At 53.1% G+C, this 23,941-nt stretch overlaps 1 protein-coding gene and 1 long non-coding RNA gene across 5 annotated transcripts in view; both read left to right on the plus strand.

The window, feature by feature from the left end:
* Positions 1 to 818: 818 nt before the first annotated feature.
* LOC116493220 lies at positions 819 to 14,769 on the plus strand. The gene is made up of 3 exons (XR_004253723.1): positions 819 to 870; positions 3,417 to 3,473; positions 14,682 to 14,769. It is a non-coding gene; the product is annotated as an uncharacterized LOC116493220 (long non-coding RNA).
* A 1,732-nt stretch (positions 14,770 to 16,501) lies between these two features.
* Positions 16,502 to 23,941, plus strand: part of FLNB (filamin B) — a 69,549-nt gene continuing 62,109 nt past the window's right edge. For 2 of the 4 annotated variants that reach the window (XM_032194368.1, XM_032194371.1), the window contains exon 1: positions 16,530 to 16,850. In XM_032194368.1, coding sequence (XP_032050259.1) covers positions 16,559 to 16,850 — 292 coding nt within the window. In that variant the 5' untranslated portion in view covers positions 16,530 to 16,558. Of the gene's footprint in view, positions 16,851 to 23,941 lie in introns of all 4 variants that reach the window. The other 2 variants (XM_032194370.1, XM_032194372.1) reach the window with 2 other exon arrangements.

Here is a 23,941-nt window from a genome sequence, read left to right on the forward strand (position 1 = left end):
AGCTGTGGCAGCAGGGTTTGACATGGGGGCAGAATTTTGTGAGGAACAAGGGGTTTTTGAGGAAGCCTCGGAGAAGGCTAGGTTTAGCTTGGTTTCCTAGGGGGCCTGGAGCCCAAAGGTTCCCATCTACGGCCTCGAAACAATCTGTAGGGGTGTGTGCGATGGGTCAAGGTGAGAGCTGGCATGGGGGCACGGCCTAGCAGAAAGCAGTGCCCCGAAATGCTTGCACCCGAAATGCAGTGGCTTCGTGAACAGAGCAGGAGGAACATGGAGGTCAGGACCTGGCATGTAGCGGTTTTACACATCTTGCTGGAAGTAAGAGGAGGTTGAATTCCTGAGGGCTAGCCCTACCCTCTTCACATACACACGGGTTTGGGGAACACTGAGTGTGAGCAGGGCAGGACGCTCCCCTCACAGGCACAAACACTCTCTCAGCTCAGGCCTGGCTCAGCCCTGTCCCTAGCACACCCACTGGGATTTGGGTGCACGAGTAGGGCCCAGCGGGCTCTGACCATTGCTGGGGCACCCCAACACCCCCTTACAGAGCTGGGCTTCTCCCCCAAAAACCATTCCCACCCCTGAAGCGCTTGGCAAGGAGGCATTTTGGGGAAGAAGCGCTGCCAGCGGCGCTCCCCAAACCTCCCCAGGCGTCACCCCCGGGGTCTGAGGAGGGGGCACCGGGCACCCACACCCCCCCAGCCGTGGGGGTAAGGGGCTGGCTGCCCCCCACCAGCCCCGAGGTGCAGCCCAGGAGGGGCCGAGCCCGCCCTGCCCGCGCCCCTCCCTCAGCCCGCCCGCCGCCTCAGGGAGCTCGGCCGCGGGCCGGCAGCGGAGCGGAGCCCGGAGCCCTCCCGCAGCGGGCAGCCCCCGGTAGGTACCGGGGGACGGGGCCTCGGTCCTGGGAAGGAGCGGAGAAGCTCCGGGGAGCTGGGGGTGGTGGTGGCGGGGGGAGCCCCCTGCATGCTGCGGGTGTGGGAGGGAGAAGCGCTGGATGGGGGTTTTCGTCTCCTGACGGGTGTTTGCTCGCAGCTTCTGAGTGATGAAGGGTCTCGGCGTGAACGGAGAGGGGCTTTGGGGGCTGGAAATGTCAGGGTCTGGTCCTAATGACAGCGGGTGTAGCTGCAGGGAGAGGTCTGGGTTGTGTCCCCAGCCCTTTGGTTTGCTGGAGGCAGGCAGTACCTGCCGGGTGACAGGCACTGTGCCCGTCATTGGGCTGCTCTTTATTCTGCCAGGATAAAGCAGTGGAGTCTTACCTAAGGTTTTTGCATAAACATTCCCTGTATCGTTTACATCGTAAAACGTTGGGATTAGAGCAGTGATTCCTCTTGCTCAGAAATCAAGGCTGGATCAAAAGTGATTATTTCAGCTGCAGAAGCCTTATGCTTGGTTCAAAGGAAAACGAGCAGTGCCCCGTCCCCATAAACCTAAAACTAAAACAGCAAATTGTTCCCCTCACCCCAAAGCATACCCTCCAACCTTACAGCGTTATATATTTTTCCTTAGAAAGAAACCAGAAAAAGTATTTCCCTAAAATCTGAGACCCACTTTTTTTTTTTTTTCTTTATTATAACACTCTTGGCTCGGTGTCTCGCGGAGGCTGCCAGACCGATGGCTGTTAAGTGGTAGTTTCTGAGCAGGGTGAATGGGATTGCAATCACCGTGTTTCGGAGTCGGAACAGCTCGGGTTGCTCTTTACAGGCCCCTGAGTCGCCAGAATCGGATTCCCACGAGGTGCTTTCTGGCCAGAGATGCGGCTCTTGGTTACAGAAACGCAGCTCTCCTGGCCACCGCCTTTGATTTATTCTTCCGTATCACCGAGAACAAGTCAGCGTTATTCTCTGGAATGATGAGCTCCTCCAAAAGCCAGTGTGTTGGGAGAAAGAAAGCAGGATTTTTTATCGCCTCGCTAATAGCAGCCCGCAGGAACGCGCTCGCAGCGAGCCCTCCTGCCTGGCTTCTGGCACCTTTCCTGGAGCCTGCTGGCACAGCCCGGGACTGCTCGTGGTCCGTCCAGGAGCAGGCAGGGGAAGCAGTGCACGTGGGATCCTGCTCCCAAGGGCACCCCAGAGATGTGGGGTTTGAGGTGAAGCCTCCAGGGGGCTGGAGACGTCCTTTGGGGCTGGCATTGCCCAACCTGGGCAGCATCAGCTGGGTCCCTTGTGCTCAGCCTCGTAGGCCACCCAAGCAGGGACATGGGATGAGACCACTGGGTGCCTTGACTATTACCATGCAGCCCTTGGCTCGATGCCTTCCCACAACAGTGGGGTTTGCCCCATGGACATCCCCATCCATAGTCTGTAAGCAGGGTTGCAGGGAAAGACATCTGCTTTATAGGCAGCCTGTGCTTTGTCCAAAGGGAGCAGAACCTGCCCAGGCTGGTGGGGTTTATTCAGCAGGGACCTCATGTCACTCCCATTCAGGAGGGTAATAAAACTCCCATTGATGGTTTTCATTTCCATATGACTTTCTATGGACTCCTGATGAACACAGCAACGTGCCCTGAGCGTGGAGGGCGCGGGGGCTGCGGGCGACTGCCGAGTAGAGGAGTCTGCTGCATCCTGTTTTTGTAGAGGGCTTTTCCTCTTAGCAGTTGTAGTGAAAACAAACATGTGGGAGAACAATGGTGGTTTTTTTTTCTCTTTTCCTCTACATTTTAAATGCAACAAAAAAAAAACTGTTAAAACTAAGTAAAGTTGTCTTAACGACAACAACAAAAAGCAATACCTATTATGTTAATTAGGAAAGTAAGCGTAACCCAACGCGGAATCCCAAGCACAAAGGTCACTTGCCTTCTGGATCTCAGTGTGCATTTTTGCCATGGAAAGCCTGTTTCGGACGGGGCACTGGCAGCAGAACAATGCTGGTGCCATGCAGGTGTTATCTGTGATAAAGGAGGGCCAGCTTCACACCCCAGAGGAACACCCCTGTGTGCTGCCGAGGGACTTCGCAGCCTTGTGAGTCATCCTCTCAGCGGGGAGCAAATGGGATTCCACAGAAAGTATTTCCTTTCTCCAGATCAACTTTCCGGTATTTCATTTGTTGGGTCTAAAATGCTTTAACATAAGCAAACAGGAGTAATTCTGTAGAAATGGAAGTAAGATATTTAGTTCTTTCTAGGAGTAAGACTCGGAGATGCTGTTTGTAGGAGAAATCACCCCCCTGGGGAAAAGGGGCTGCAAAGCCAGCGATGAGGTACAGCGTAGCGGGGGGACAGCCAGCTCCAATAGTTCCAACTTAAGCTAGCTTTAGAGAAACATCTGATGCTGTTTTTTCAACATACAGAGGTGGAAGATCCTTTGTAGTAAGTGAGTAGGGGCGTGGGTTGGTTGGTCACCAGGTTGCCCCTGTTGGGGACGTTTGCGCAGCTGCAGCTGCCTTGGGGAGAGCCCCCACCTGAACCTTCTCATCCCGTGCAGGTGCTGCAGTGACTGAGGCTCGTCCCAGATCAGGCTACTGAGGCTCTTCGCTACGAGGTGGGTCCCGTGCTTTAGCCATCCTTCTCCCCTCTCCCCATTTTTTGTTTTTTCCTGAGCAGTGGATGTCACACCTGGACCCACGTGTCCAGCACCGGTGCGTGGTTATACGGGGCGATGCTGTTCATGCCACCAGCAGCATGCAATTCCCTGCTGGTAGAGGAACTTGGTCCCATCACAGCCCCTTCCTTTTCTGTTACCATCTTTGTGAAAAATAGAGGAATTAGAACAGAATTTTCTTTTAAGGGAACAGGAGAAAGAAATAAGCTGCAATAATGTCAAAATACTGCATGCAACATTATTCGGAGTGTAATGCTGATTTGAAGCAGCGTATCCTTTCAAGAGCTGTTTTGGTTTTGTTATGTCGAACACACATCACAGAGCTGAACGGGGCGGTCTGGAAGTGCCTGAAGCTGAGGGGAGCAGCTTTTACGATCCTTCTCCTGAGAGCTTCACGCACTGGGGTTCTGGCTCCAATTCATAGTGATGCTAAATTTAAAAATCCTTTCAAAACAGGACCCAACCTTTTCACTGTTCTCTTCGTAAAATGCTGAGCATTGAAGTGATAATGTTCAGAACAAAGAAGGTTTAGTATAAACATTTAGTTTGTACTAAATAAATTACACTTAGCCTTGCAATCACGTTACTGGTGACAGCTTATACAGCCTGCACTCTTCCCTTGTAACGCACCAGAACAAATCAAATATACATTGTTGGGAAAAAATGCTTGTCTTTTGTCAAAAAGCCCAACTGCTGTCAGCAAACATATTGTGGGAATATGGATCTGGAAACAAACAGATCATTAGAGGGTGAGTTAAGGTTTTCTGATTTAATTCTAAACATGTTGAGTGAGGGAACCAGAGATATGTAATTCCAGGAAAACCGTGCACCACAAGGCTTTTTTTTTCCCTCTAATGAAAGCTGGTATTTATATTGAACACAAAGTGCTTTGGGTGACAAGGATGGTTACATATGGAAAATATGAAGTTCCATTTGTTCTGGAGGGCTGTGAAGATCGCTTGATTAGAGGTAATACTGCACTGATGCAAGTTTTGCATTCTTTCTGAAAATTGCTCATCAACTGGCGGCTTTATTAACAAGGTACACTAATTTTCTAATGTTAAAAGGTGCGTGCACACAGAGGACCCCTGCTTGCAGGGAAAGCAGAGGTGGGGGCTTGTTCAGTCATGCCCCCACTTGGGTTATGCCTGTGCTTTGCCCTGTCCCAGCTGGGAAAACAAAACGTGCTTCCCACCGTGGGTGTGCTTGGTGGGCAGAGCCAGCAGCGGGGCCACGGGCATGAGATGCTGCATCCCCTGCCCTGCAGCGAGGCTGCTGTGGCCAGGTTTGTGCCTCTTTGGGGTTTTCATTGGGGTTACAGACATCGCTGCGGAGAGGAGAGGATATCCTGAGTTGCCCCAGCCCCTGCTCTGCAGGGACAGTTGCAAGGCATCCTGTGTCCCTGTGTATTTTGGCACATACTGGAGCTTTGCTCTCAGGGAAAGGCTGTTCTGGTCTCTCTCCCCTTCCTATAGTCAAGCAGCTACCGTCTTGGCCCTACCACCGTGCTCGTGGCAGCCTGAGCTGCTCGGCTGCGCTGAAGAGGCGAGGGGTCGGGCAGGGAGCAGCAGGACACCTCCCTTTTGGAGCACCCCGCCGAGCCCACGAGGACCTGGGAGGCTTCAAAGGCTGCATCTGGAAAAACAGAAATCCCCCGAGGGGTGCTGGAGGTGGGGGCACGAGGCCAGGAGGGTGCTGAGCAGAGCGGGCACTGGGCACATCACCTGCTGCTTCCCCTCCTGTCCTGCCTGGATGTCCTAGCAGGGGCACAGGGCTGCAGCCGTGATAATGCCTCGTGTGCTGCGAGCAGCCATCCGCAGCCACCTCGGAGGTTGGGGCAGGGATCAGCCTTCCTGCTACGAGCATGAAAACCCCAGTTGGAGCTTCGGCCCCGGACTGAGTCTCCACAGGCAGACGGTGATGGTATCACATTCGCTTTTCATTTCTGCGTGGGCACCGTGCCCGTGCAGTTATAGCACAGCTGACTCGGATTTTCATATAGTTCATTGTTTACTTATGACTTACTATAAAGTTGAGCTTGTCTTATTTATGAGCAGCCATGAAGATATGAGATTTCATCCGCTGGGTGATGACTCATTCATTGGGTTGGACTCCTGAGCTCCTAATACATGACATATTTTGGACTATGGATGAGCAGCGTTTCTCTGTGAGCTCAAATTAAATGAGGTGAATGGAAATAATTAGTAATTTGTTTTGAAAAATCCTGTTTGTAGCCGGGTTTGTGCTGGATTAGCTCCCTGCTCGTTTCACCCCTGTGCACATGGGCAGAAGGAGCGGCCGTGTGCTTACCGGGAGGTAACGAGCGGCACTCCGGGGTCAGGCACTTGAGCACGCCAGGGCTGCCTTTGCTTCGTTCCTGCTGCACGAGGAAGGCCTTTGCAGCGCAGGAACATTTGATACTTTCTATGAACTTTAATGACCGCAACGCTTCTCGTGCTGCTGCAAACAATTTGAGAAACTAATTTGTAAAATCACTCATAAAAATCTCATGTTCTTCCCGTAATAATAAAGCTTCTCCGCTGGACAAAGAGCTACAAATCTTCAGGAACAGCAGGCTCAGCAGGAGGGGGCTTCAGCGGCTCTCGTCTCGGGCATGCTTCACCCTCCCGTGGGTGCGTCATTGCCAGTGAATGCGGCAGGAAGGATTCCTGCGGAAGCAGAAGTATTGCCCCTGGTAACGCTCAACAGGAGGCTTGTTAAAAACCTTTCCCCTCCCCACTCCTCTTGACCACAGCTCTCACAGACAGGCCAGGTACCAGTACCTTGGTCCTGGCCCTGGGAAGCATCGGTGTGACTTCGCCGAGGTCAGTGGCTGGTTGGGGCTCACGGGTTTTCTCAGCCAGGAGCCGCACCGGCGGAAATTTACGCCTCGATTTCAGCCGTAACGATGCTTCCCCGAGGTTTCGGCGAGCCCCGCTGTGCTGGCGGATGGCTGCGAGGCAGTGGCAGGGCGTGTGGGGGACTCGCCATGACATAACCGCATTCCTACGGCATTAGGAGATATTCCCAGGCTGCGGCAGGGGCAGCACATCCCCTTCCCTGCCTCCCACCGAACCGCTGCCTTTCTCGAGGCGTGGGGAGAGCAGGAGAGCTGCCTCAGGTTTAAAGATTTCCCCGCTGCGGGGATTTTCGTCGAACCAAACCTCTGGCTAGTTGCTCTAGGGCTTGTGCCACGCTCAGAGCACCAGACCTGGGAGCAGCATTAAGGAAAAGTTTGGTGCAAACAAACCTTGCACGGGCACAGCGGTGCCCGCAGGGTGTCCCTGGCCCCGGGCACAGCCCGTGGGGCCGGCCGGGCTGGTGGCAGTAGATGGCAGCATTGTAAAATGTTTGCATTTGGGGTTTGTGCCTCCTGGGGCGTGGGGCTGGCAGCAGGGCTGCCCTCGCAGCTCGCCCCTTTCATCCCAGCCCACAGCCCCACCGCGAAGCCACCGCGCTGGGGAGGCACCCAGGAGCTGGGCTGTATCCCTCCGACCTCCTGGGCTGGCAGCTGAAAGCATTTCACGCTGATTTGTGTCTCTGAGGGTTGCCAAAGGAGCTGGGGTTCGCCCAGAAGGGAAAGTGCCCTGTGCCCGCAGGCTTCCAGCCTGGGGCAGCATCAGCAAGGCTGGGTTCCTGCTGCACTTCACCAATTTGCAGTCATTATGTTGTGCCCCCATCCTGCCTCGGGGAAGCTCGCTGCTGTTGAGGAGCCAGAGAGAGGATTTTGATTCAGAGAAGGACAACTCGCTGCTGCGGTGAGGACTGCAGGAGACGCAGCGGGCCAGTGCCGCTCTCAGTTTGTATGTGCCCGGGCACGCCATCGCCACGGCTGGCGGGGGAGCGGGAGGAAGGCACGGTTGTCTCGGGAGCTTGCCAGGCAGCAAAGGACCAAAAGGACTGAGGAAATGTTTTATGTGCAAAGTCCAACACTAAGGAGGTGGATCCAGAAGACCATTTCTGCGCAGAACGAAGGAGGAGGGAGCTGCCTGTGGCTACGCTTTGTCCTGCTCGCGGCTGTTGCAAATGAGGGGTGTGAGTACCCAGAGCAGCCTCCAGCCTCAGGGAAGCCAAAAGCCAACAGGGGCCATTCGGGGGTGCCTGGCGGCCACCAGGTGTTATCCCCATGGCAGAAAGCTGAAGCCACTTACCTGAGGCTGCTGGCTCCACGTTTCACTCTGCCCTCTCCGCTCTCCAACAGCAACGGGGCATCCAGCACCGGGGCACGGGGACCACCCTCAAAAAAGGCTCTCGAGCAGTGCCTCAGCCCCATTTTATTTCGTTTTTGCTCCCTCCAGATGAGCAGGACCGGCAGGGCTCCTTTCCCCCCACTGTGTAGTGCCAGCTGCTCTGCTGGTGTTTTAGCAGCGCGTGTGATTTATGAAGGCAATGTTCCTAGCTGGAAGCGCTGTACCAGGTGTCTGCCGTGAAGTGCCGTGCCCATTACTCCAGCAAGGCTGAATTGCCCTTTGAAATACGCTGCTGTTTGATTGAAAGGGATCTATTTTTACTTTTCGGTCCTTTTCAATCCGACAGCGTGTTACCGGGCTTATCCCTGATACCATCTCCTGTTTCAGCTCTGCCAGGCACACGCACAGTGAGAGGCGCAGCTGCCTGGCTTCCCTGCTGACTCCACCAGGAGCACCTTTCTATGCCCTCTGCTCCCAGGGGCATGCCTTTTATCGCCTTTTTTTAAGCTGGTGCTCTCGGAGCTGCTTTGCAAAAGCCAGGAAGCACCATCATCCCCAATTTCTCATCAGGACCATGGGAATTGCAGGTTTTGCCCTACAATTGGCCTCCTAGGAGGTATTTCACCTCCTAGCAGAGTACTGCAGGGCAGAGCTGAGCCACGGGACGTGGCTGTGCTGCAGGTGGTAGCACCAACTGCATGGAGGGGCGGTGGCTTGAGGCCGGCTGCCACACGGGGATCCCATTTAAAAGGTTTTGCTCCCATTCGAGCAGAGAAATGCCCCCAGATGTATGGCCTCACGTGCATATACATCCCAGCATTTGTATAGGAAGTCAAATACTCTTAATTGCTTGGCTGGATCGAAACCAGGCTGCCAGCACCTAGTGGGCTGAGCGGCAGAACAATGCCCTGCCTTTGTGTCCCTGTGCTCCTGCCAAGGCTTATCGGCCCTTCTGGGGGCTCATAAAGCAGCTTTCCAAATCCGCCAGTCGGCTTCTTGTGCAAGGTTTCAGTCCGGGAATATATTTTTTTGTGAGAAATGTTTGGTGACGTCAGCCTTTTGCAGAAAGAAAAACCATTTAAAGTAATTTTTTTTTTTTGGTCGGTTATTTACCCTCGAGAGAGCAAGGCAGCGGAGGCGATGGAGGAGAGCACTGCGTCGTGCCTTTCCCCTGAGTTCACCAGGATGCGCGTGGCTCTGCTCACGCTCTGCACCACCGTTCGTCCTGGGGTGAGCGCCAGGATCGCCGAACGACCCCCCTCTGGCTGCAGAGAAGTCAACGGCTCTGTTTATGTCACACAGAAGGCCCTCGGTTTGTTTAAAAAAAAATATACGCTGTTCCCCTGGAAAGCGTTCCTTCCTACGCTTCATCCAGCTGTCCCGAGGGGGAGCTTGGCCAAATGCAGCTGTTCTGCTCCGTCCAGGTTAAAACAGCTCCTGGGGAGTAACTGGGGAGCACCTGGGAGTCTGTGCGGGCCGCAGGGGCTGGCGGAGGTGAGCAGCTTTATTCTGGTTTTACACCGTCACTCTTGAAAACCCTGACTCACGGAGCAAAAACACAGGAAAAGGAGCTCAAACTCGGAGAAAAAATGGGTGTACCGGCTCAGGGGGAGAGCCGCAGCCACTCTGAAGGCAAATACGAGCCCTAGGTAGAGGTGGAGGGAACCGCAAGAAGTGCCTAACGAGCACAGCGCCGGCAGCTATCTGATACGGGCAGGAAGCCGTGATTAGACGCACACTGGAGCATTGTGTTTCTGCCTCAGCATCTGACTTCTTAGGTCATGAAATCAGATCCTGAGCTATTTTAAAAATGAGTTGCTATTTCAAATCGTTTTTTTTTGACTTAGCGTTTGCTCTGTCGAGTCACGTTGCTTTGGGAGAGCTTTGCGTTTCGCTGCGCGGTGGGGACGTCGGCGCTGCTGGGCGTCCTCCTCGGGCACCGCAGAACATTTAGGGAGATTCTGCAAGCAGAGAAGCCTATCTGCAGCTCGGAGCATGTACTTCTCACTTAAAGCCATATGCAGGGGTTGGAAGTAAAATTAAACACCCTTCCCCAGATGCCAGTTCCCCTGCACGCCTTCCTCTGCTCTTAAGAGGCTCAACGATTTGATGAACTTTGCAGCATTGCCATAGGAACAGGCAGTGAGGGTGTTTCAGACGAAGAAGGGAGGTGAATTCCTGAATGAGACACACTCCTGGGGAATCCCCTGTCCTTTCTCTCCCAGCACGTACCCGATGGGTCCCAGTTTGGTCCCAGTTTGGTCCTGTCCCTGATCTCAGCTGCCACGGGCTTGCAAAAGGCACGAGCTGGCTCGCTCTTGGGTCATTCACAGCCCGTGTCTCAAAAGCAGAGCTTTAAACCCCAGCTGCGAGCCTCCCCGGGATCCAACAGGCAGCAGCAGTGTAAGTTCTGGCAAGGCACCGTGTTTGCCAGATGGATGGCTGCTTCTGGCACCATTTCCAGCTTCTGGATACATACATAATGCAGTGAGACCTCCACGTACAGAAGAAAAATCATGTTCTTCCAGACACGGGGAGATGAAAAAAATGCCCCAGACGTAATTGCTACTGCAAGCAACTGTTGCCTAAGTAGACATTCAAATGATGAATTTCAATATAAATTCCAGGACTAAGTCTTATATTTTTCAGTGTATTTCTAGCGATCTCTCTGCCTAAAGACATCCGTCTGATTTGGATTGAACTGCTGCTGCGTGCTCTCACATTGCTGTCTTCACAATCCCGGATAACAAAGGGAGGAGGAAAAAGAAGCTGGAAAAAGTGAGAACAAGTTGTATCAGATGTCCTAGCTGATATTTGTATAATGCAGAACTTCTTTGCCTTCCATATAGCTGCTGAATAAGGAGAACACAGCCCATGATGCAATCCATTGAATTCATGCTTTGACTTGACCGACTTGTCTCAGTTTTGCTTCGCTTGGTAGAGATCAGGGTAGCGAAAGGAGAGGCTTAATGACTGCTTCATCAATAGAGAAGAAACACTTCTATTGTCTTTAAAACTCAGCAAACAGTGTAAAGGGAGAAGAAAATATGTGGTGTGCTTGGGAAGCCTTGGTGCGAGGCTGGGACCTGGTTGTGACGGCTGAGCTGGGGCGAGTGCTGCTGGCTGCGTGGCGATGCTGTGCTTGGTCACTTGGCCACGCTGGTGAGTGGCAGCTGCCACCGAAATCCCATGGGATTATGGTGGTTGTGGCTCACGAGGAGCCAAACCTTGAGCTGCCCTGAGCCTCAGCTTCACTACCTCTGAAATCACTGGGTGAAGGCTGGGCTGGTGGAGGAGTCTCCCTGGGGCACTGCGAGGATTAACATCTGTGCAGTGTTTTGATCGTGTGGTCATTTATTTTACGGCATTTGTTGCACGTGGCTTTTGTTGCAGTGCACAATGCTGTCCTGTGTTTGGGTAAGGCCATTACATGCCAAAAACTTATGAATATTTAAAATCTCCTGATAGATTTCTAAAGCTACCCGGCTGCTATAGCCCATGGCCCAGTTCTTTTTCCAAGCGGTTGCCTTGACAACTCCCAAACTTGGGCAGCCCTGGGGCACAAACCCTCACAGCACAGTGGCTTTGTCAGAAGCCTTTGGAAAGGATGGAGGCATCTTGCTGGCTCTTCCCAACACTTCTCTGCTGGGCTGTGGTGCATCTTCAAAGCCATTTGTGTGGGGTTAGTTGCAGTGTGGGAAAAGTCAGCCCTCCTCATGTATTAACAGCATCACCAAGGTCTTTACAAGATGCAGCCTCTACTTGCACAGGGGTTAACAGGAACATGATCTGAGTCTTTGCAAGTGGAGAAATCCCCTCCACTTGCAAAGACTCAGCCCTGAATGCTCAGCCCTGGCTGCTGCCCACTCTTACTGAGCTGTGTCGACCACTTGGGGTTAATTCTGATCCTTGTCCACTGTGATCAAAGCAAGCCATTGCGGAATATCGCGTAAAGCAGAGGACAGTCACAGTGCCCCAAATGGGGGATCCCTGGTTCAGAGGAGTGCAGGACCTCATCCTCACGGGGCCGTGATGCTCTTGGCTCCTCTGGAGCAGACTCAGACCCCGTTAGTCACCCGTCATGCACTGCCTGGCCACGGACGTCAGTGCCAGCCGTGCCACTGCTCCCCACACCCTTCTGCTTTTGCAAGGGAGGTTCAGACAGACCTTTCCTGAACGCAACTGCCAGCAGCCAGGGCTGCTGTCCCTCCCCATTGGGATGCTCCAAAATCTAATGGCGAGTGTGCACCGTGGGGTCACACAGCACACATCCAGGGCCCTGACGTGTGGGATCAATAATCCATGCTGGGGTTTAATTTCCATTAAGGGTTATCGCTGATTCCAGCAGGAGCAGCAGCAGCGGTCTTGTGAAGGCTGGCCAACTTTTATTTACCCCTCAAGTTTAACCTGTGCTCCTGATTTTTTCTATTCCTGCCCACAAAGCAATTCCTTGTGGGTTCCCACAGCCTGCTGCCATGTTCTCCTTTGGGACACAGTCGTCAATGTCTTTTTGCAAAATGTAGAGGAACCAAATGCCATTGCAATTCATCCCATTTGTCAGTGCTGCATTTTGAAATGCAAACTATTCTGAGCAGTTCTGTGGTAAAACAGTGAATGTGGGGCAGTGGAAGACCTCTGTTCCACAACAAACAGGGTCTTTTTAAGCCCATCCTTGCAAATTAACATAAAGAGGGAGGAAGAGTATTTTTAAAACACTGGAAAAAAAATCAATGCGGCTTGTTTTTTGAAACCACTTAAAGAGAACTGAAAAAGCAATGACTCTGTTCTTCCTTCCGTATATCTGTGTCTGGCGAGCAAAGCTGGGCTGGAAAGTTCTTTGTCAAACTGGACAGATTAGAAGAAAAAAAAAAAGGATTTGCCACAGTGTGTGGTGTTGAAATCCCCTTCCCCCTCCCTGCATGTGTACGTATGTCCACACAAACATCCATCCCTGTAAGTACAAGGTATGGAAGGCATACATTAGTTCATCTATAATAAAGTACAGGAAACGTGTTCACTTGTGTTAAAATGTCTTCCAACTTCATTTCAAAGTCCAGCCAGTTTTTCAGGTCAGACGTGACCCCAAGAGCAGCCCGGCTGCGGTGCACACGGGGGATCTCTTGCACGGGCTGCAGAGGACCAGGTGTTGGTGCCGGAGGAGCTGCACCACAGCCAGGCAGCTCCCGGACACGGTGCCCCTCCCGCCCCGCTCACAAACACCCATGCAGGCGAGGGGATGCACGTGTGGGCTGCCCCATCTGCCCAGCAGCCAGAAACGTCACTCGGACCACGGCTCAGACACCATCTGTGACCGGGAAGGAAGGAAGGAAGGAAACAGGATCTGGTCCTCAGAGCAGAACTTATTTTGCTTTCTTTTCAATCTCTTCCCATAAAGCAGTCTTTGTTCCCAAAATCGTGAAAGCAATCGGGATGCAGAAGGCTGGATTCTGTTTAAAATCCCTGCGATGCCCAGAGGAGAGGGGCTGGAACACAATGCTGCACCCAGAGCACCAGCACCCGCTGCCATCCCCGACAGCAGCAGCCCCAACCACACCATGGCCTTCAGCAGGCACGGCCGGCTGCTGCGACTTGGTTCTGCTCCTTGTGGGTGCCGGGTGGCCACGGGACGTGCACCAGTGGTGGCCACTTCTCTGGGAGTTTTTCCCCCTCAGGCTGCTGTCCAACTGCTTTTATTTCTCTTCTGCTCATGCAAAAGCCGGAGCACTGGAGCCGTTCGCACGCGAGCCGTAGGACGCAGCCTCTGCCCCGGGGGTCCTGGGGTCAGTGGCTGGGGGCAGCAGCACAGTTGGTCCCAGCTGTGGGCTCTGCCTCTCCCCGATGCTGATGGGGTGAGCCCGGGGTTACAGCTTCACATCCGAGTGCATGCCTGGAAGCTGCTGGTGGGACGCGTGGATGGACGGAGCAGGGCGAAACCACTCAGAGAAACCGCTGCCCTTGTGTGTGCTGAGTGTGCCATTGCACAACAGTCTGTGGGATGAGAACTTTCTCCGGTGGCTCTGTGGAAAAGACGAGTTCTTTTAAAAACTTTACGCTTAAGTTAACAGTTAAGGTCCGGATACTGTTTCTACTTTTTTTCCTGTTTAATTTTTATTTGCTTCTTCTGTTACAGGAAAATAAAAAAGGCCAAAGCTCCAAATTGCAGCACGGCCTGGGCACAAAGTGTTGTTAAAGAGTGTGCATTACTAGGTGCGGGACTGGGAAGGAACTGAAATTAAAATGTTATAAGCAATCACTAATCCGGATGTGGCATGGTTGCTAAGTAGCCCCAACCCAGGCCAAAGTCAATAAGCAATTAGCATCTATTAAGAGATGAAGTATACATATAGGGTGATGGGAGAGGAGCCCTTGGAAAAAGGCTCGGCTCCTTGTTCCCAGCCAGCTTTCTCCTGGGCTGGACCAGCTCGTGCCCACGGCAGGGAGCCTCCAAGGTCTCCCCCGGGACCTGCTGCCGTTTCTGCTCTGTAAATAAAGTCCTTTAGTTGGAGCCTGACACTCCACAAGTGTTTTTTATTCAAATTCTTTGTTGCTCAGTCAATAATTTGAGGAAAGGGCAATGGCTGCTGTGCCATGAGACACACCTCATCATTTTGGTACATTAAATCTGATCTCTGATTTCAGAGATAACTGTAAAACAGGAGGTGATGCTGCCTGCTGGCTGGGGAGGGACGGAAATTTGGGCACGGCTCCCACTTTACCTCACCTTCATCTTTGCTTCTTCCCTATTTTCCTGTGAACATGTTTATTAAATAAAACTTACGAGTCTGGAGGAAGGAGCAGGAGAGAAACTGCAGTGCCCCGGTTCAGTAAAGGCATTAGAATAAAACTGGGATAAAATCATCCGACATCGGTATTCTAATTTTAGTGGAGAGCGGCTGTGGTCACTTAATTAGATTAGACTTTATTGATTGTGTTTTAATGGATGTGCTTCCTCCGACAGGCTCTCACATCTTTCGGCGTGACGGCCTGGATGTAAATAGAGACACGCGGACACTTGGAGTCAGTCGGGCAGCTCCAGGAGCAGAGCCAAGGCCGTAGGTAAGTGCTTGGGATGTGGCCCGCGGGTGGGCTCAGGCATCCCTCGGGGCAGGGATGGGCAAAGGCACCTCCCTGCGGCTTTTGTTGACCAGTTAAGTGTCATGAGACTCTCAGCAACCCCTACCAAGTCAGCATGTAGCAACTGCAGATGGGATAGTTCTGTTGACTTTTTGCTGTCATCAAATGAGTCAGCGGCAAGTCTCAGCCTTGTATGTCGGCAGGGAGTGGCTCACCAGGAAATCGGTCACAAAAGTGAAAAAAAAAAGAAAAAAGAAAAGAGAGAAACCCCCGAGAATTCAAGCCTTACTTGCTCGCTTTTTGAAGTTTGTGTTTTGTTTAAGCAGTTGATAAGATAGCGTGTGTCAGCACGGCGGGTGTGATTCCCCAGCAGCGTGCTGCATCTTGTGCAAGCCCACAGCCTCCGCTGCTCTGCGCTGTACTTTGCACGGCGGCGCCCGGTGGCTGCAGGCTTTTACAGACAAACCAACCCCTCCCTGCCCAAAGAGACCAGGCTCTGCCGGCCTCTGCCGCACAGCTCCGCGCCGGGCAGGCTCACCCACCCCTGGCTGCCTGTACCCCCATCCGGCCGTGCTATCTTTGGGGTGCCGTGCTGCTGCGGCTGTGCATACGGGGTTGCACTGCTGGCTGCACTGCTGGCCTCAGCTCTGTTCGTACCCGGGTGCCACGGGGGCTATGAACTGGGCGTGCAGCTGTGCCAGGGGGGATACACACACAGGTATGCACAGTAGTGCTATAGGGGCTGCACCCCCACGTATGTGTATTAGGGCAATAGGGGCTGTACCCCCAGATATGTGTGTTATGGCTCTAGGAGCTGTACCCCCAGGTATTAGTGCCAGGGGGGCTGTGCCCTCAAATATGTGCATTAATGCTATAGGGGCAGCACCTCCAGATATGGGTATTAGTGCTATAGGGGCTGTACCCACAGATATGTGTATTAGGGCAATAGGGGCTGTACCCCCAGGTATGTGTGTTAGTGCTATAGGAGCTGTACCCCCAGGTATTAGTGCCAGGGGGGCTGTGCCCTCAAATATGTGCATTAGTGCTATAGGGGCTGTACCCACAGACATGTATATTAGAGTTATAGGGGTTGTACCCACAGATATCTTCATCAGTGCTATAGGGGCTGCACCCCCAGATATGCATACTACTGCCAGGGGGGCCGTATCCCCAGGTATGTGTATTAGTGCCAGGAGGGCTGTCCTCCTAGATACATTCATTAGTGCCAGGGGGGCTGCACCCCAAATATGTGTATTAGTGCCAGGGGGCTGCACCCCAAAGACGTGTTATTAGTGCCAGGGGGGCTGCACCCTGAACACACAGCACTGCTACAGGGGCCGCACCCCCGGCTCTGCGTCGGTGCCATGGGGGCAGCCCCCTGCCCACCCGTTAGCGCTACGGGGGCCGCAACCCCCGACCCCACAGCGCTGCCCCGCGCTGCCCCACACGGCCCCACACAGCCCGGGGGCCGGCCCGGCGGGGCGCGGGCGGCTGATGCGGCCGAGGGCGGGCCCGGCTGCCGCCGATAAAGGCCGGGCGGCGACGCGGGGGCCCGGGCAGAGCCGGGCTGAGGCGGCTGCAGGAGGAGCGGGACAACCGCGGGGCCGCGCTGCTTCTCTCCATTCCCTCCCTCCCTCCTCCTTCTTCTTCCCTCCCCTCAGGCGGGGCGCGGCCGGGCGGGGCGGAGGCGGAGCGGGGCCGGCCATGAGCACGCAGGCGCGGGGCCAGGGCGGGCGCAGAGCGGCCGAGGCTGAGGGCGAGATGCCGGCCACCGAGAAGGACCTGGCGGAGGACGCGCCCTGGAAGCGGATCCAGCAGAACACCTTCACCCGCTGGTGCAACGAGCACCTGCGCTGCGTCAACAAGCGCATCGGCAACCTGCAGCACGACCTGAGCGATGGGCTGCGCCTCATCGCCCTGCTCGAGGTGCTCAGCCAGAAGCGCATGTACCGCAAGTACCACCAGCGGCCCACCTTCCGCCAGATGCAGCTGGAGAACGTCTCCGTCGCCCTCGAGTTCCTGGAGCGGGAGAGCATCAAGCTGGTCTCCATCGGTGAGTGCTTCCCCGTTGCCTTCTTGCATCGTTTTTTATATTTTTTTTAAGGCTTAATGTGTAGAAAACCTTTGCTTCCCCCCCCTCGGGTGCCACCCGTGGGTGCTGTGTGGCTGTGGGGTCCCCTTGTAGGGCAGAGCGGGGTGCTGCTCCCGAGCTGTGTCCCCCTGTCAGCACGATGCTGTTATCCTCCCCTGTAGCATTAGCTGTGCTTCCAGGTAGTTGCCTTCCCAAGCAAAGCTGCAGCACGTTCTCTCTCTGTGCAGCGTCTTCCCCAGATGTCCCCCATCAGCCCAGGCAGCAAATCCAGCCGGGATGCTGCTGGCCCCAGCCTGCACCCCCCCATAGGTGATAGAGTCCCCTCACACTCCTCTTCTTACATGCTACAGCCCAGTAGATGATGCCAGTGCTCAGGCTAGCGTGCATGCTTATGTGAGTGCAATAGCAGCTTACATCCTGCTTTTGAGCAGGGCTGCGCCTTCTCCTTAATCCTTGTGCTGCGGTAGCTCGCGGTAGAAAAAGCCCAAGGAGCTCTGCTAATGCCTGGAGATGGGTTTTGGAGCTGATGCTCGCCCTGGCCGGCGCTAGGCTTCGCTGTCCGTCCCGCAGCAGAGGGTGTGACTGCCGGGTAGCTGGCAGCCCGCTCGGGAAGCTGCTGGTATGCAGGGCAAATCGCAGCTGATCCCTCAGGAATGCCTGTGGTGACCGTTTTGGGGGATCGCTCAGGTGTGGCCGCAGCCATAGTAAAGCCATAATTTGAATGCCTGAGAGATCTCTGGGAAAGAATGTGAATGCCTCTTCTAGCTCTTTGCCAGATAACTCTAATTACTGCCTCCTGATGACTCTGGCCTCAATGAATTACACAGCTGAATTTGGGTGAGTTCAGCTCTGCTCGGCTGTCTAAAACTCTCCGCCAAGGTGAAAGCTGTTTCCCTTCAGAGGCATTAGCTGTAACAGCAATAAAATAAGAACTTTTCTGGTGTGGGAGAGACTCGGTAAGAGTCACTGCAGAAGCCCTCCCTAGAAACGTACTCGATGGAGTGGGTGGGTGCCCTGCGGTGCCTCACTGCTAATGCAGACAAAAAGAGGACTCTTGGGTCCCAAATATCTGCCCTCCCCCCCTTGAAGGGGAGAACAGCTAATGTACTCACAGCTGGGAGCAGAGCTGGTGCTAATTATTTGCTTAGAGCTGCATTCCCTTCACACAGCAGGGTTTGACTTGCAGCTGCCTGGCTTCTCCGCTGAGCTTTCTCTTGCCAGCTCTCAACGCTGCTGATAGTTGAACTCACCTTTCTGCTCAGCCACTGGAGTAGCTCGTTAACAGCCAGGCGAGCGCTTCCCTCTTATTGTATTGTTTGACCTAGGAAAACTTAGCTGCTCCAGCTGCCTTCCTATTGTGCTGTGAGGCTTCCCGACGGATACGGGTTTGGGAGATCAAGGTTAGGCTGGTCAGGCCTGGCTTTGAGCGATTTCCTTTCTAGAAACACTGCTGCAGCAGCACAGCACTCTTACAAGATAAAATTTAGCTGCAGAGTGGCTGTAGCTACTGAAGACATGTTTAACTGCTCTGGAGATTACTTGTGTTGTATTGCCTCTTACAATAACAGCTTGTTGAAGTTCTGGAGAATGAGGTGACTGTGGCTGCTGGTGCCTCTGCATGGAGGGGTTTACGGCCCCGTTTGTGCTGTGCAGCTGGAGCAGAAGCCAAGCAGTAGCACAGGCATCCTACTATACGTACAGCCCTGGATAAACTGAACCACTCCTGAAAAAACATCCTGAACTTGCCTTCCAAAAAAGACGTTCAAAATAAACCTTGTGGCATTCTGCTCAGCAAAACGTGTCGAAGCCCACACTGCTCCTTCTGCAGGCACGGCCAAGGCTGTAAAACACTGCCTGCCCTTAGTGCTTTTCTCCCTTTGGCTTTAGGTTCTAGAGAATTTAGGACTTTGTCTCTTTTGTGCTGCTGAACAAACATGAGGTCATTTGGAGGCCTAGAGCTGTGTTCGAGTAAGGGCTCTTAGGTAGAGAACTACGAGGACTAGGCTGGCCTTTGGGACCTGGGGCCAGCTCTGAGCCAAATCGGTTGGGAAAACAGACAGCTGTGGCTGCTGGATTTCTAGCATTAATAATGCCATCAAACCTCTGCGAAATGGATGCAGTGCCTGTTCCAGTTATTATTTAACTTCCAGGAATGCCTTAGAAGCCATGCACTAAGGCTTAGCTACTGCTGCTGTCCCACAACCTATGCTTCTAAAAGCCTGGTACTGAAGGATTTTGGCATTCGGATGTTGTCCATTTAAAATAAAGCGGCTTATTTGCAGGGAAATCAATTAAATCTGTTTGACCACAGCCTTTTTTTTGTATCACCAGGAGTTAGCCTCTCCTGCTGTTGCCCCTTACCTAGCCATTGGTCTGAGTCCATGGGCACTTTTCTTCAAGCCATGAGGTGCCCTCACTTCAGCGTGAGTTTGTGACTGATCTACTGTAAGAGCAAATGGAAAGCATGTCCATACTGTGCCCCATCCAACAAAGGTGGGGCTGAAAGCTCTGAAAATGCTGTTGGGGCAGGGGACTCGAGCAGGAAGGAGTCTTCTGTTCAGTGCGAGGTGGCTGCTGGGCTACTGAAGTGTTAACAAGTGTTAAGTCTGGCTCTTTTTGCCTGCTAGACTGAGGATAATTGCGGATTCCTGGGTGCTGAGTGGCGTGCGGCGTGACAGGCAGAGTAGGACGCCAGGAATGCAGAGCACAAGGGCCTAAGGAGTTGATCGGCTCCAGAGATTACTTTGTATGGGAGCCACATTGTGCCTTGGTAAAAGCCACAGCAAATCCCAGGAGGGGGTTGAGGTTATGTTTGGCACTGAGCTTGCCCCCAGGAACCAGGTAGCAGGCAGCCAGTCCTCGGATTTAGCTTGGAATCAGGACTTCATGGTCTAAATGAAGCCTGGCGGGCAGTTTGTGGCCATCGATTGGAGCCTGTACTGCAGATTGCACCCGATGCTTGCCCTGCAGTGCTGTGTCACGGGCAGCAGCGAGACGGATGCCAAGCAGCCGGCTTGTTTGTTTGGTGAAACGGTAATCTTAGAGTGCAGCACTCAGATTGATCAAACTGAAAAACGTGTGGTTTAGCTTTGCTGGGTTGCACTTTCATCAGATAAGTGAGCTGAGCTGACTTGCCTCCCAGCTGCAGGATGCTGAGCAACACGAGTAAAAAGGTGGGGAGTAACATGAGTAAAAAGGAGGCAAAGGACCCGTGGGTCCTTTGAGTACCCATTTGAAATGTCATTCTGGGAAACCACTTGGGACACAGCTCTTCTATCTCTGGGCTGTTGATGCACTATGGGGTGACAGAGCGAATCTTAGATTTCTTAAACTAGGTAAATGTGTTATCCTCTGGTACCTAGAGCTAGGTGCTTGAAAACTGGAAAGGAAAAAAAAAAAAAGGCAGATGTATTTTCAGCCTGTATACACTTAGGGTCTCTCTCTGTCTCACTCCAGGTGCTATTAACACATCATAAGGAGGTAGTCAAAACACACTTGCATCTTGTCTGCCTCTTACCTGTGACTGCCCTGGAGGCTGTTTTCTGGAAAATATCCAGTGTTTCTTGGAAGCAGCTTTCTGCGTCTTGGAAACATGACACTTAATCCTTCCCCTCTAAAATTATTTTTGATAGACTGACAATGGGCCTCCCTACTGGAGACTGGAGGTGCTTTGTGTTTTAAGGGGTGGTTGGGTCTCCTCAGGACCTGGTGTTTTGGTAATTTGACTGCTGGACTAAAGAGTAAGTGGCCTTGCCAGAGCCATTTGCTCCAAGTTACAGTTTAAAGTAGCTTAGGTAGACTGTTCTTGCATTCTTTTACATCTGAGAGGAAACTTGTAAAGTGATCAAATTCTTCCGTAAAATTACTTGGGACGGGTTAGGCTGATGTGCTAAACAGCTTTTTTGTTTAAGGCGCTGGAAAGTATACAAGCCATTCAAGGAGGACTGAAGTCTTGACTGTTCCATGTTGTAATGCTGTGTCCTGTTTGACTTACGTGGGGATGTTTAAACCTAAGTCAGGCAGGATAACTATTTTCCTAGCCTCCAACTGTAATCTAAGAATGTGGTTAGCCTCGTGTGTGGCCGGGCTTTTGCATTCCCAGTATTGTTTGCTGTCTGCTGCGAGCAATGGGAAGTAAAACAATGATCTCTGGATCCCTCAAGCTTTAGAGGAATTCTGTTTTCTCGCTGCCCCTCAGGAAAAGGCTTTGTGCAGCCTGCGTGGGACCTGAACCAGGGCGTGCCAAGCTTAGACCAGTAATAGATGAGAAGCAAGAGCACCAGAGCAAAATGGTTGTTGCAGGTGTTGCAGGCTGGTGTGAACAGGCCTGTGCTGTGCTGCAACGCTTGCCCAATTCTCTGCCACCAGCATCAGGTGTACCCACGTGTGGACGTGTTGTCCTGAACTGCCTGAAGTGGTGCACAGCTCACAGGCAGGGCACTGTGACTGCTGCAGTGATGAAAGGGGGATGCAAAGCTCATGGATGCAGGGTTTGGCTCTGTTAGAGCTTGGTACCAACGTGCATGAAGAGCCTGTCCCAGCAGTTATCATTTGCAAAGTATCACATCTGACTCGGGCTCTGGATGAGGTAGCCAGGGTTTCTGTAGAGAAACCTTTAGGCTGCTGTGAGATTTTCTTCCTTTTTTTATCCTCTGTGTGCACCCTGATAGCGCTGTGGTTCCTGTTGCAGAGCAGCTCCCCACGAGGAGGGATTGTCACTTCTGGGCAAGGTGCACCAAGGTAGTGCTGTGGACACCACACCTCAGGTAGAAGAAGGTGAGGATGTGTTGCTGCAATCTGCCTGGACTTGGCAACAAAACAGAAAAAGACGTTCCAGGCACGTCTGTGCTGGAGGAAGGAAATGCTGTGTAGCTGAGTGTTAACTGTCAGGGGAAGAATCTAAAACAAAACCCCTGTAAAAAAGGCGAAGGAAAGGCACTGCCCATCCCGAAAAGGAAATCTGAGAACTTTCCTACAGCTTTCACTGCGTGAGTGTGGCACTGCTCACAAGGCTTGGTCTGTTGCAGGCTGAACTGCGAACAGCAGGGAACAGATCCATGCCCTTTTATATTATGTTTGGGGAAATGAGTAGCAGTTGCCATGAAAGTATTGAGGATGTGAAGCCTGCGTTAGCTGCTGTTAGATTTTTCTCGATTGCCACAGTCAGTGCGGTAGCGGTGGGTGCTTACCCGCCCTTCCTGTAACGGGTGCCGGGGTGGGGTGGGGTGGGGTGAGCTGCTCTGGTTCCTCAGAAGAACTTAATCTTGGGTTTGAGTTGAGTCAACTGGTGTCTGAGGTTATCTGCTGAATGGGCTGAGCAAGCTCTGCCTGCTGCTTTGGATTCATTTAGTGAAGTTTGAGAGAGGTTTTTTTTTTTTTTTTCCTGAGCCTTGCTTTTGCTTGGTGCAGATTTTTATCCCCCCACCAGGCAAAAACAAACAAAAAACAGCTCTTAACCTTCCTCCTGAATAAAGACCAGTACTCTGTAATCTAATAGGAAGGACACTTTTTCTTCCATATCACAGGTCAGAGGTAAATCTAGGATCTTGCAGTTGAGAGCCTTGCACTGAGTTGGTTGCATCATAACCAGGTGGTTCTCTGGGCTCTAGCATTGTCTGTGTGAGCTTCCTTCAGCCCACTGTCCCCTTCTGCAGCTAACCTTGAGGTTTTGGAGGTGTCTACGTAGCATCTGGTGCATCACAGTAAAGAGTGGACCTGCTGCAGTGGGCTCAGTGGATTGCAGTTTCTAGAGCAAACGCTGTTCTGTAAGCAGTTGGAAGCTTAACATCTGTAGTGAGATGTGTGCAATGCCTTCTACTTTGCTAGCATGTTCCGACTGTAGTACTCAAGACCCTTGCAGGAATAGAATTGGAGGGGTTTTTTGTTAGGGAAAAGAAGCTCGGCCACTTCAAACAGCCAGCTGCAGCCTTGCCCAAGTTCCTGGGAAGCGTGGGTTGCCTTGTGGTGAGTAAAGCAGACACTCTCCTGCCCTGGGGCTGCCCGCGGGTGGGCAGAGGCTGGAGCAGCACAATCTGGGCCTTGCTGCTGTGATGGATTGGGGTGGTTTGGGCCTCCTGCTGGTGCTGCCCTTGAACAAAGCAGCCACGGTTCACGAACAAGCGCTTTGAGGAGAGCAATCGCTCATAGCTGCGCAGCCTCATCGTTAATGGGGTGTTTCCTCCCCGTCTGTTGGGTGATGGTCCTCTTCTGGTCCCTGCAGCTTACAGAGGCAGACAGCTCGTCTAATGGGGAAGAACTAATCAGTGCTGAAGGTGAGCTCTAACTTTAAAGCGTAAATTCAGCTGATATTCCACTGACCTACAGAAAAGAGCTCTGAAATACAGCAAGCTGCGGTGACCAGCCCGCGGGTTGTCGGCGTAGCTTTGAACATCCAGGCGGGGACCGTTCCTGCGAAGGGATGAGCTGTTCCTTCTGACAGCAGCAGGTTGCATGAGCTCCCCTGCCAGGGTTTACCCAGCAATAGCAGGAAAATGTCTGCAGGCTGTGCTGACATCATGGGCTGCCACTCCTTGCTCCTTCTGCCGTGCTCCGGGGCACTCGGCAAAGCGTGACGCGTTTCTTTGTCACAGCACCGAATTGCTCCAGCGTGAGCAGTGCTGGGCTCCGTGGCAGCAGCAGCGCATCCACCGTCTGAGGGTGAGGTGGGCACGGATGGACGGACAGACAGACAGACAGGCTTCTGTGCTGGAACACAGCCTGCCCGCTGTGAGGGGCCTCTGCTCGGCAGGGAGGAGGAGAGCAGCCCCGGCGCGGCTGATGCTGGGTGGTGGGAGCTTTGGAGCGGCTGTGACACTTCATGCTGTTTTTACTGAGAGTTTCTGTAACCAGAACCCTTCCTGGGTGGTGCAGGTCGCTGGAGACGGCGGTTATGAGGGTGGAACAGCAGCCCCAGCCCTCAGCGCCCCTGAGGGTGAAGGAGGCGAGAAGGGCTGGTGGCCTGTCATCCTCACTGCCTCCTCTTGTGGCCCCTCGAGTGGAATCACTGCAGGAATACACTGAAAATGCCTTGCAGAATGTGTCCCTGTGGCCAT

The sequence above is a fragment of the Aythya fuligula genome, chromosome 10 (assembly GCF_009819795.1).
Source record: "Aythya fuligula isolate bAytFul2 chromosome 10, bAytFul2.pri, whole genome shotgun sequence".
Taxonomy (NCBI): domain Eukaryota; kingdom Metazoa; phylum Chordata; class Aves; order Anseriformes; family Anatidae; genus Aythya; species Aythya fuligula.